We start from the raw sequence: 12,934 nt of genomic DNA, 5'->3' as shown, positions 1-12,934 counted from the left end.
TAGGAAGTATTACATGGAAAAAGTTTGCAGATTGCAAAAGGTCTGTGCTGGTCAGAGTGTGTACAGTTAAGGTGTTCAACCCCAGGAACCAACACAAACATTAACCATCTAGGACTCATACACTTGAAGGAAATAGACCTATTGAAATGTTGTACAACCTCAGAAGGAGCAGATGGAGCCACCAGCACCAGTTAGCCCAGAGACAGGAGCAGTAAGAAAGGAGGTAGCAGTGGCCATCATCTACATATGGGATGTCATCTGGAAGAAGGCTGGGCAAATTCTATGTCTCTACAAACAGGGGAATGGGAGAAAGTCATAGGGAAGAAAAATCTAATGTGCAAAATTAAGGGGAAATTTTCCTAGCATGTAGAGATAATCAGAAATACAACAGGTTGTTCTGCAAAGAAACAATCTTCCTTTATTACATGTGACTCATGTTACCTGAAAGCTCAATGGACACAGGCAGAGACACACTCCTATAAGCAAGGAGCTCACTGGATCTCAACCACATGAAGACAAGGCCTGTCCCTGCCACCAGAACCAGACCAAAGGGACTAGCCCCAGTCAACCCTTAAAGATGGGATTGCTCCCTTTCTTGCTCTTCCCTGAAGGTTGTAAGCCAGTTACCAGGTGAATGGTAGAATGGCACCCTCCCCTCGAAAACAGGCCAGAACCTTGGAGGAAAGAAACCCAAGTGAAGGGCCTGGGAAATGATCCTTTGAGGCTAACGATGTAATAAAATGAGGCCTCCAAGCCCCAAGAACCAGCCAGATAGTATGTCCCTAGGAACCTTCCTCACTAAGTCAGCCTTGCTATATTTTGTTCTCCACAAATACTTGCTTATATTTGCTCTTTAGTATTTAGCAAAGATGTGCAAAGTCCCAGACTGTCTCATCTGTGATAAGAGAAACCAAATAAAGAGATTTATACCCACTCTTGGACAGGATCATTAAAGCTTTTATAGAGGTAAAGTACCTTATATGTATAAACTCTGTAATCTTCACAACTTATGAAGCAGGTACTAATATCCTCAGTTTACAGACGAGGGAATTGAGACACAGATGTTAAGTGATTTCCCCAATGTCCACAAATAGTAAGTTGTGGGCTTTCATTGCCAGAACTGTGGTTATTCTTTCCAGAAGGAATCATCTTTAACTCTTTGGTATTATTTAGCAGCAGTTTATGTATATGTCAAGTATTATAAATGACTTTCTTCTTGCTGTCTTCCCCCCATCGAGAGCTCCTAATCATGCTCTCATATATGAGAAAAGCTGGAAGATAGTAGAAAGCATTTTTATACAATGCACGTCCAAGCGCACAGCTGTAACTGCTGCAAACTATGAGGTACAAAAAGGAAGTTATCTGGCAATGATTTAAATCAAAATTATATGACTACTGGCCAGGCACAGGGGCTCACGCCTGTAATCCTAGCACATTGGGAGGCCAAGGTGGGTGAATTGCCTGAGCTTAGGAGTTAGAGGCCAGCCTGGGCAACATGGTGAAACCCTTGTCTCTACTAAAATACAAAAAATTAACTGGGCATGGCAGCGTGTGCCTATAGTCCCAGCTACTCAAGATGCTGAGGTAGGAGAATTGCTTGAGCCCAAGAAGCAGAGGTTGCAGTGAGTTGAGATCACTGCACTCCAGGCTGGGCTACAAAGTGACACTTCATCTCCATTAAAAAAAAAATACATATATGCAACTACTAAACTCTAAAGCCAGGCAATTTAACAAAGAAATAGAATATTATATTTTTGTGGATAACTGTTCACAAATTAAGAAGTATGTTTGGCTTTAACATTGAGAAAGATACCTTTTGAGGAATTCAGTAATTAAAAAATTTGTTTTAGGAATAGCAGCTTCTTACCAACCTGAAAAGGAGCAGCTCATTCTGCTTTTAGGCAATTACTTTCAATTACCTATGCTTGTGATTTTTATATAATTTAATAAAACCATTCTGTCTTAAACCAATCTTTTATACATCATAAAGAAATATATAAGAGAAGAAAGCTTTTGTTTACTTCTCTGTCATATGTTTATTTAACCAGATATAATGAAAACACAAGAAACTCTAGCAGCCATATTTACCTGTGATCCAAGTGGTGAATTGAGAGAATAACTCCTGAATTTAAGTGGGTCTGTTTTAGGGTCACCAAAATAGTAAATTCATGTTTATTTCTTAGCTTCTGAAGAAACTGTTCAGCTGTAGCAGTGGATGCTTTTACGCTTCTGGGAGTATCTAAAAAAGAAACAAACATGTACTAAGAATAGACTAGAATTTGATTTTGTGAAGTATCTTTTACATGAAACATCTTTCAAAAAATTTTATTAAGTTTATCAGTAATAGCTGATAAATACTGATTCTCAGACTCTCTTGGTAAATTCTTTTTCAACAAGACTTTATGCTATATATAGTAACACAGGACAGTAAAATCACACATGAATTACTGAACTTGTGTTTCAGGAATCTTTGTTCAAAAATGTCACCTTTGAAGCAAAGAATCAAAGAATCTTATTTGAGGAAGTACAATCCCAAGTTTTCTCTTTACACACTTCCTATATCCTAGATACCACAGCAACATCAGTGTCAACAATGAACAAAAAGATGTGATTCCTAGAATAGGACCTAAACGACCACACTAGAATCATTTAGCTTTTCCAACACCTCATGACAGAAAACTGGATGTAAATCTATGTGCCACCCTCCACATTGGTTTCTTCAGCCAGAAGGTTTGCTATAAATAGATTTTTAAAAGATCATCGAAATTAGTCACTCTCAGCCTTCTGTGCAGTGGAAGAGGCATTAAGATCAAATTATCTCACCATACGTATAGAAAAAAAGAATACATAGAACTTAATTCCATTTCCTCTCCAGGCTTACAGAAAGCCTAGCGAAGGGAAGTTTACTTAAGAGAGGAGAAACTTTTATTCTGAACTTCCTCATGGGTTAGCCTTGTACTCCAACCTCAGGACCCAAATTATATGGGGAAACAGGTAAGAATACAAATGGACTTAGTAAAAACCTACGATTCAAGCAATCTGCTAACTGAGCATAAGGCTGTCCTATTTATAGTGTATGCAAAGATTGATGAGAAGTAGAGATGCAGTTTGTATTATGATCAAATTACTCTCCTCTTTCCTACGCTTCAGTCTAGATAAGTAGTTTTCAATGAAAGAACTAGCATTTAGAGAGGACAATCCTTCTTTGTGCAAGATTGTCCCATGCACTGTAATTATGTAAATATGGGTCCCTGCCCAACAAATGTCAGTAGCACCAAATCCTCAGTCATTGCAACAACCCAAAGTACTGCCACACACTTCCAAACATTCCCAGGGAAGCAATGCTGTAGAAACTTAGTTGAGAATCACAACCTTGATGAAACAGGGATTATAAAATTAATCCAAAATTTTCTGCCTTTCTAGGCCCCACAGTTTTACATAATACTAATGTGTAATCACCTGGTCTAAGTCCATTACTGAGAATACACAGACATGGAGAATACAGACTTTGAGACACTCATACAATAGAAGGGACAACTAATGTGACACAATGAAAGAAATGCTCTGAGAGAGGTAGGTACAAAGTTTTAATGGGTCAGAGTGGAAAGTAGCCAACAGAATCTGAAGGGATTGGCTCAGAAAGTAGATGCTATTTGATCAGGAGTTGATCAGGTGCAGAAGAGGGAAAAGCATTCCAGACATAGGAAAAGCTTGTTAAAAAGCAAAGATATGAAAGGACATGACATAGTGCAATGGGTGAACAGCAGACATTGCTGGATGGGGCTAGGGGACTGGATAAGGCAGGACCTCGCAGGCCAACTTAAAGGGACAACTGCTGTTTCCATCACCATTACCAATTTACTCTCTTGACTTAAGAAAACAAAACAAAACAAACAAAAACTTCCTATTTGCCACTGAGAAATGATACCTCCTCACTCTCAACCCTTGACTTCCTCTCTGCTACAATTGGTCATGTGACACAAACCTGACCAATCAGGTCATCACCTATCCTTGTGCACAGTAATTGGTTCAGGAACGGGTACCTAATCCAAGGTAATAAAGTCAGACTTGTGATGGTTGTTCAAAGATTTAGAAAAAAGAAACTTTCTTGTTGCGAAAAAGAAACTTCAACATGCCCATTCAACATTCATAACTCAAAAGCATAACAGTAATCTGAAACTTTTGCATAATCAATGCAATAGTTTCTCTCTAGGCTCTATTGGGGATAAGACAGGCTGTAGAAGAGATTCCATAACATTCCTCTTAGCTTCAAAATTTTTTGTTTCCTAAAGAGAGCACGCAAAATACAATTGAGAATGATTTCATATAGTGTTAACTTTTAATTCATTCTAATTTATACAAAAGTGAATCATTCACAAACTTCATTCATTACTTCATTTTAATTTACTAGATAAAAGCAAACTGAAATTAAATTATAAATATTTATTATGCTTCTCCTCTTTTCAGGCAGGTAGAACTTCGGCAGCATCCTTTGTCTTGCCGAGCAGGAGGATAGATGGGGATGCAAATGAGAGACACGGAGAAAGGATTACAGTGAATATACAAATGATGATCAGACCCACAGAGAGGTTCAAGGATGTGGCCCAAAGAGATAGAGCTCTTACAGCAAGAGAAAAGGAATTTGGAAATGTGTGGTAGCTGCCTTACAAGATGGAACTTTAGAGAAAAGACGCTCAAAGATTTCAAAGAATTTTAGGCTATTTTGTTGTTTGCTATGCATAGAACTTTATTAAATATCTATATTATTCACTATTGCCTTTGAAGCTAGATTTGTGACCAGAGCTGAGAGGTTATATTTTGTTCGTTTGTTTTTAAATTTTGTTCTGTTTTCAGATGAAACGACACGTAAAGATTGGCCTTAAGGTAAAAGAATGAAGAACCTAAAAGAACAGATCACATTTGAATATTAGTAAAAACATAAGTCAGTATGGTTGAAAATATGGTGAAGGAAACTGTAGCTGAAGGGAAACCATAAAAAAATTGATCACTCTGCATTTTGAAAAAAATTCTCTAGTGGCCATGTGGAAGGTTGCTTCAAGAAAGAAAACAACTAGAAACAGATTGCTGGAGAAGTCTAGCAACTTGGTAATCATTAACTTTTAGGTTAGATTTCACATATGTTAAATGTCATATTTTGACATCACTAAACTACCTTTCCCAATTCAAATTGATTTTCTTTGGCTTTGACTAGACTAGTAATGGTAATACTGAGCTATTATTGTTTGCACTGCTTGTCAGGGATGTCAATGAGGGAAGGGCCAAGGGAACTCTGAGGTAGATGGATAATTTGTATTGGGGTGCTTAAAGAAGTGCTTTTAAGGAGACCTGCATAATAGAACCATCCTGTACCCCACCAGGTGGTAGGTGAGGTGCTATGAGGCCTCCATCCAACTTAGACTTGAAGCTCATTCACTCATGCAGGGTCACAATTCAGGACAGGATCACTTACTCCATTCAATCTCTCCTCCCAGTTTGTCTTCCTGTTTTGCTACCTCTATGGGGCTAGAGTGGCTTGCAGGAAGGAGGGACCCTCCAGCATGAACAAAGCCAACAGAAGCCCTATTCTGTTTACGCTATAGGGATAAGAACAATAATATTCTGTTTTTTCATCCTAATTAACCAAGCTATTGCACAAATGTTTAAAAATGGGCTTGCATGAGCCTCCCACCTATAACAGAGTGAGGGGCAGTGTGGAATGTCCATGGGAGAGAGAAAGCCCAGCTTGATTTATCATAGCCTCAGGATGGTCTCCTCACCTGGTGCCCCAGCCCAGGAACCCAGGATACAGATGAAGATTTTTAAGTTTCTCGAATGTGACAGAGAAAGTGCCTAGAGGAAGTATGTCATAATTGTATCATAATTTTAAGTTCCCTGTCAACAGAATACCTTCTGCTTCCAACCCTTACCTCACTCTGAAATATTTAAATTTATCGTTCTCCTTAAAAACATGTTTTCAAGAATTTATTATGTCCAAGGCCAGGAAAGACTTGATTAGGGCCTAAACTCTGTAAGTGACATCAGAATAAATAGGAGCAGGAAAATTCAGGATATATGTAGAAAGTAGAATCTAAAGAACTTGGTCACTAATAAATTACATGCAAAAGGTAAAAGAAAAGAGGAAAAAGAAATCCAATTGACTCCAATATTTCCAGCTGCAGAGACCTAAGGAAAGGAAATACAGTAGAAGCCTGATGGTATCCAAATGCGACTTCAGTTTTAGAAATAGTGATTTTAAAATGCTGTGGAACATACATATGGACATGTCCAGTACAAGGCTAGCACTTCAGAATTTGATATGATAGAGGTTAAAGTTGGCAATATAGATTTAGAAGTCACCAGACTGTGTTACCTAAAGTCATAGGCGTGCCTGAGTAAATCACAGAATCACAGCGATGAGAGATGAAAGGATGGACCACAGAAACATTAAGTTGGAGCACAGCAGGGGAAGCATATATAAGCTTTATAAATATATACATACACACACACACACACACACACACACACACACACACACATTCTATAATGCTGTACATGTGATACCATAAAACTTTTATCCTGCAAAATTGTATAATTATATATTTTTCCCTTTTGAACTCACATTCCATTTTGTTCTCACAAAGCCCTGGAGACTTGACAGCAGCAACAATTACTACTTCCTTTTTTAAAACGAGTAAAAAAAAACCATGGAAGAATTCCATGTTCACCCCAAAACACCAGCAGTTAGAGGTATAATGGGAATGACAATTTCTGGGCCAGTATTCTTTCCACCAAATTGTACAGCTCCTGAACATGGCATCCTTTATCCATGACTAATTGCCAGTCACAAACAAATGCAAATAAGAGGGCACCAATACAGAAAATAATTCAGAAAAAAGTAATTATATAAGATAACATTTTTAGTTCCTTAAGTAACTAGCTTAGTAGTGATTTTAAGAAAGGTCACTTTACTCATTTGCATTTCTGTTTCCAAATTTATAAAATTGGCATTCCTGCCTTATATTTTCATCTCAAGGATTACATAATGTTCAGAGAGACTTCTGAGATCCTATGATTATTATGATATGACCCAATTCTGGCACTGACCATTAAATCAAGTCAAAGAAACCATCATCCAAGAATTTAATTTTACTTTATTTCTGTTATCATTAAAGTTTTCAGAATTAATTTACATTCTTTCTTCTTTTTATTTTTTTTTAAAACAGAGTCTTGCTCTGTCACCCAGGCTGGAGTACAGTGATGCAAGCTCAGCTCACTGCCACCTCTGCCTCCCAGGTTCAACTGCTTCTCCTGCCTCAGCCTCCTGAGTAGCTAGAACTACAGGTATGTGCCACCACCCCCGGCTGTTTTTTATTTTTGGGTTTTATTGTATTTTTTTAGTAGAGATGGTGGTCTCACCATGTTGGCCAGGCTGGTCTTGAACTCCTGGCCTCAAGTGATCTGCCCACCTTGGCTTCCCAAATTGTTGGGATTACAAGCATGAGGTACCACATCCAGCAAAAAATTTTAATTTAGATATGCACTAAACGATCTTTCAACAAGGCCTCCTATTAGGAATCAAATATAGAAAAATAAAGTGCAGTGGTTATAGGAACAAACTTTGAAGCCAGAAGAATGAGTTTCCAATTCCAGCCACGTAGATTATTAGCTGTTCGTAGCATGTAGTAAAGACCATGGATTTACTATGAGGATTATAGCAGTTATTACTCTTAAAAGCAATGAGACTGTAGAACCCATGAAAACCAAAAACAACCATAATACCCTTGTGATTTTCTGAGCTTGCTTTCATTCTAAGTATCCCAAACTCAGCCAGAAAATAACAGTTTCCAAGTTTGAAAACTGATATGCAAATTTTGGCGATCAAATTATTCTTAACATACAATCCTGCCTACCACTCTCTGTTTCTAGAAAACTATGAAATATCATTGTCTTATGGACAAAAATCAATGTAAACTGAAATTTATTCTGAAGCAGAGACAAAGATCATCTAATTTGGCTCTCAGAGAAAAACAAGCTGAGAAACACGTCTTGAAATGCTACTAGTAAGCTCTATAGAAAAACGTATCAATATGCCCATGCTGCGAGGAAGCTGTTTAATTGGAGGACTGCTTGAGTTTAAACCTAAAATGTATTTCCATGTTTTCCAGTTTTCTTGTGCATAGAGCCTAAAAATCCAACTAAGAAAACAACCTGTAGCAGTTTAAAGCAATTATTAATAAATAATGCAGTAGCTCAGAAGCAATTACATCAAAATATTCATTTTTAGTCATGGGACTACCAGAATGGAGTGATGATTTCACATGTGGCTATTAGCAAAAATTTCTAGGGATTTAGACAATGTGCTAGATATTCCCTATGTACATACATAGTTAATGAAGAAAGGTGGTGAGGAGGGGGAGACACAGAGAGAGAGAGAGAGAGAGAGAGAGAGAGAGAGAGAGAGAGAGAGAGAGAGAGAGTATGTGTGTGTCTGACTTATTTATTTCTAAAATAGACTGTACTTAATGCAATTATGCATATGGTAGCAAACATGGGTGTTTACTGAAAAACAGAGTCAAGTTGGAATTCCTTTCTTTTTTTTTTTGGTGGCCAAATTTCTCTTCTTATTGGGATATGATTGACAGATTCAAATTATATATATTTAAGGTGTACAATGTTATGTTTTGACATCTATATCTATTGTGAAATGATTGCTACCATCAAGCTTTCCTCACATATCCATCACCTCACATAGTTGGCATTTTTTAATGTATGGTGAGAACATTTAAATTTCAAGTACACAATACAGCATTAATAACTATAGTCACCACACACTGTACATTAGATCTCCAGAACTTATCATCTGGCTAAATGCAACTTCATATACTTTCACTAATATCTCCCCATTTTCCCAATCTCCCAGCCCCTAGCAATCACCATCTTACTCTCTGCTTCTATAAAGTCAATGTTTTTAGATTCCACGTACAGTGAGATTATACAGTATTCATCTCTCTGTGCCTGCCTTATTTCACTGAGCAGTATGTCCTCCAGTTTATCCATGTTGCTGCAAAAGACATGATTTCTTTCTTTTTGTAAGGCTGAATGGCATTCCATTGTGTGTATATACCAACATTTCTTATTCATTCATCCACTGGTGGACATTTAGATTATTTCCATAGTGTGGATACTGTGAATAATGCTGCTATGAACATGGGAGTACAAATATCTCTTCAAGATACTGATCTCATTTCCTTTAGATACACACCCAGAAGTGAAATACCTGGGTCGTATAATAGTTCTATTTTTTATTTGATGAGAAATTCCTGTACTATTTCCCATAATATCTGTACCAATTTTACATTCAAACCAACAGGGTTTGAATGCACAAGGGTTCCCTTTTCTCCTCATCCTCACCAACACTCGTTAACCTTGGTCTTTTTGATAATAGTCATTTTAACAGGGTGAGGTAATATCTCGATTTTTAAAACATGCATTTCCCTGATGATTAGTGATGTTGAGTATTTTTTCACATACTTATTGACTGTCTGTATGACTTCTTTTGAGAAATTTTATTTAGGTTCTTTGCCCATTTTTTAATCAGGTAATTTGTTTTCTTGCTATTGAGTTGCATGAGGTTCTTATAAATTTTGGATATGGACCCCTTGGTAGATGTACTGTTTACAAATATATTCTTCCATTCTGTACATTGTTTTTTCACACTGTTGATTGTTTCCATTTTAGTGCAGAAACTTTTTAGTTTGGTGGAATCTCATTTGCTTCTTTGCCTTTGTTGTCTGTGCTTTTGGTGTCATGTATTGCCTAGACCAAAAATGTATTGCCTAGACCAATGTCAAGAAGTTTTTCCCTGTTTTCTTCCAGTAGTCTTACAGTTAAGTCTTTAATCCATTTGGAGTTGATGTTTGTATATGGTGTGAGATAAGGGTCTAATTTCATTCTTATGAATGTGAATATCCAGATTTCCTAATACCATTTATTGAAGAGACTGTCCTTTCCCCCTTGTGTGTTGTCACTTTTGTTGAAAATCAATCCACTAGAAATGCATGGATTTATTTCTGGGCTATAACTATGCTGTTTCATTGGTCTATATGTCTGTTTTTATGACAGTACCATGCTGTTTTCTACAGTTTTGTAGTGTAATATATTAAAGTTGGGTAGTGTATTGCCTCCAGCTTTGTTATTTTTGCTCAAGATAGCTTTGGCTATTTGTGGTATTTTGTAGTTTGATATAAATTTTAGGATTGTTTTTTATATTTCTGTAGAAAAAATGTCATTGAAATTTTAATAGTAATTGCATTGACTCTGCACATAACCTTGGGTAGTATGGATATTTTAATAACATTAATTCTTCCTATCCATGAACACAGGATATCTTTCCGCTTATCTGCATCTTTTTCAATTTCTTTCACCAGTATTTTATAGTTTTCATTGTAAAGGTCTTTTACCTCCTTGATTTAATTTACACCTAAGTATTTTCACAGCTATTATAAATCACATTGTTTTATTCATTTCTTTTTGAGATATTTCATTGTCAGTGTAAACAAACCCTTTAAATATTTTTTGTATGTAAGGATAAGAAAGTTGTCCATATTCCAATAACAAAGAAATAGGTAAGCATCATTTTCTTCTTTTACGATTAAAAAGTATCACTACAACTGCCATCATGAATTAAATTAAATGAGGTTTCTGCCCACTGCAGTTTGTAGAAACCTGAATTGATTTTCTCCCATATAACCAGACTAATACAAATATAATGTATATATTCTATTATAGAAACTGTCTAATCTCAGGCATAGAATGGTTGACTTGAAATGTTCCAAAACGCACCAGATTACCCTTTTTTTCAGTATTTAACTATCAAATGTCTTCTAAATTCAGGTTAGAAATATAGTAAGCTAAACAGTTACTGTCTGTTGCTCTTATTCTTCCTTCAACATGCTCATGCTTTTATAGTGCAAACTTTTAAGACAAAATGGTAACAATTTTAAAAGCCATTAAAATTTTATTAACACTATATACAAAGTTTCCAAAGTCTTTAAGCATGAACAATCTCATTTAAGCCTCATAACAATTTTGAATAAATAGGGTTGTTAGCTCTATAATAATAGAAATTGCTGAAGAGAAAATGGAAGCACAGAGAAGCCAAGACACTTGAGTCTTCATCAAAAGTGGCTCAAAATCAGAGCTTGTTTCTACGAACTTACAAAAGCAATTACAGCAGTATATAGGAATGAACCCACCAAATTCAAGTGGCAGAGCCAGGATCCTAACACAGGCCAGTATGCTTCCTATTTTACACTACAGTGTCCTACCAACACTACAGTGATGCACATTCCAGGGGCAGATAAACCCTCATTTTAAATTAATCATTGTAAAAGTATATTCTGAAGATAAATAAATTACACTTGATCTTAGGGTCAATTAGGCTTTTCAAATATAGAAAATTATTTATACCATACAATCTCTCATCTATATACTCTAACCTAAACTATAAAGAGTAAACTGCACTAAATTGCAAAACAGAAAGCTTTTATCAAGACAATTTTAAAATAATTCTGCTTAAAAGTTACTGAGTGAAATGTATGAGTAACCCACAAACTCACAATTTTGTAACTTTTTTTAAACTTTTGTGGGTCCAAGGTAGGTATATACATTTGTGGGTTACACGAGATATTTTGATACAGGTATGCAATGATACCAAGGTAATCATATCAGTAAATGGGGTACCATCACCTCAAGCACTTACCCTTTGTGTTATAAACAATCCAATTAGATTTTTAGTTATTTTTAAATGTACAATTAAATTATTTTTTACTATAGTCGCCCTGTTGTGCTAGCAAATTCTAGGTCTTCTTCTGTTTTTTTGCACCCATGAACCATCCCCAATTCCCTCCCATCACTAGCCCCCACCCAACTATCCTTCCCAGTTTCTGGTAACCCTCCTTCTACTCTAGCTCCATGATTTCAATTATTTTAATTTTTAGCTCCCACAAATGAATGAGAAGCTGCAAAGTCTGTCTTTCTATGTCTTACTTATTTCAATTAACATAAACATCTCCAGTTCTATCCATGTTGTTGCAGATAACTGGATCTTATTCTTCTTATGGCTGAATGGTACTCATTGTGTATAAGTGCCATATTTTACTTATCTATTTATCTCTTAGTGGACATTGATTACTTTCAAATCTTGGTTATTGTGAATAGTGCTGCAATAAACATGGGCGTGCAGATATTTCTTTGATATACTGACTTCCTTTCTTTCGGGTATATACCTAGGAATGAGATTGCTAGGTGTTATGGTAGCTCTAATTTTAGTTTTCTGAGGAATCTCCAAACTGTTCTCCATAGTGGTTGTACTAATTTGCATTCTCACTAGCAGTACATGAGAGTTCCCTTTTCTCCAAATCCTCTTTAACATTTGTTGTCGTCTGTCTTTTGGATAAAAGCCATTTTAACTGGGATGACATGGTATCTAATGGTAGTTTTGGTTTGCAGTTCTCTGATCAGTGATGTTAAGCACTTTTTCATACAGCTGTTTGCCATTTGTATGTCTTCTTTGAGAAATGTCTATTCAGATCATTTGCCCATTTTTTAACCAAGTTATTAAATTTTTTTCCTACAGAGTTGTTTGAGCTTGTTATATATTCTGGTTATTAATCCCATCAGATAGATAGTTTGCAAATATTTTTTCTCATTCTGTGCATAAACCCACATTTAATGATGCCACTTCCTCACTCTTAACAAATTTATGTTCCCTTTACATTACTAGTTCAGGAGAGAACAAAAACATACTCGTAAAAAAGCAACTTGGAAATTCCCCTTCTACCTTCTTACTCCAATTAAACCCCCAAACAACTTCAAATAATTCTTTTGAATCTAAAGCTAATTACAATTTGATTCAATGAATAATAAACATATA

The 12,934-nt window shown here is 36.1% G+C and overlaps 1 protein-coding gene across 5 annotated transcripts in view; it reads right to left on the bottom strand.

Moving 5' to 3' along the window:
- Positions 1–12,934, bottom strand: part of NELL2 (neural EGFL like 2) — a 428,916-nt gene that overhangs the window by 300,934 nt on the left and 115,048 nt on the right. For all 5 annotated transcript variants that reach the window (XM_064369806.1, XM_064369807.1, XM_064369805.1 and 2 more), the window contains exon 4: positions 2,089–2,239. In XM_064369806.1, coding sequence (XP_064225876.1) covers positions 2,089–2,239 — 151 coding nt within the window. The remainder of the gene's footprint in view (positions 1–2,088; positions 2,240–12,934) is intronic.

Source organism: Aotus nancymaae, unplaced genomic scaffold, assembly GCF_030222135.1.
Source record: "Aotus nancymaae isolate 86718 unplaced genomic scaffold, 86718_ANA_hifiasm-v0.15.2.pri h1tg000092l, whole genome shotgun sequence".
In the NCBI taxonomy this organism is placed as follows: domain Eukaryota; kingdom Metazoa; phylum Chordata; class Mammalia; order Primates; family Aotidae; genus Aotus; species Aotus nancymaae.
Note: the sequence above shows the minus strand (reverse complement) of the source record. Positions and strands in the feature narration are given on the sequence as shown.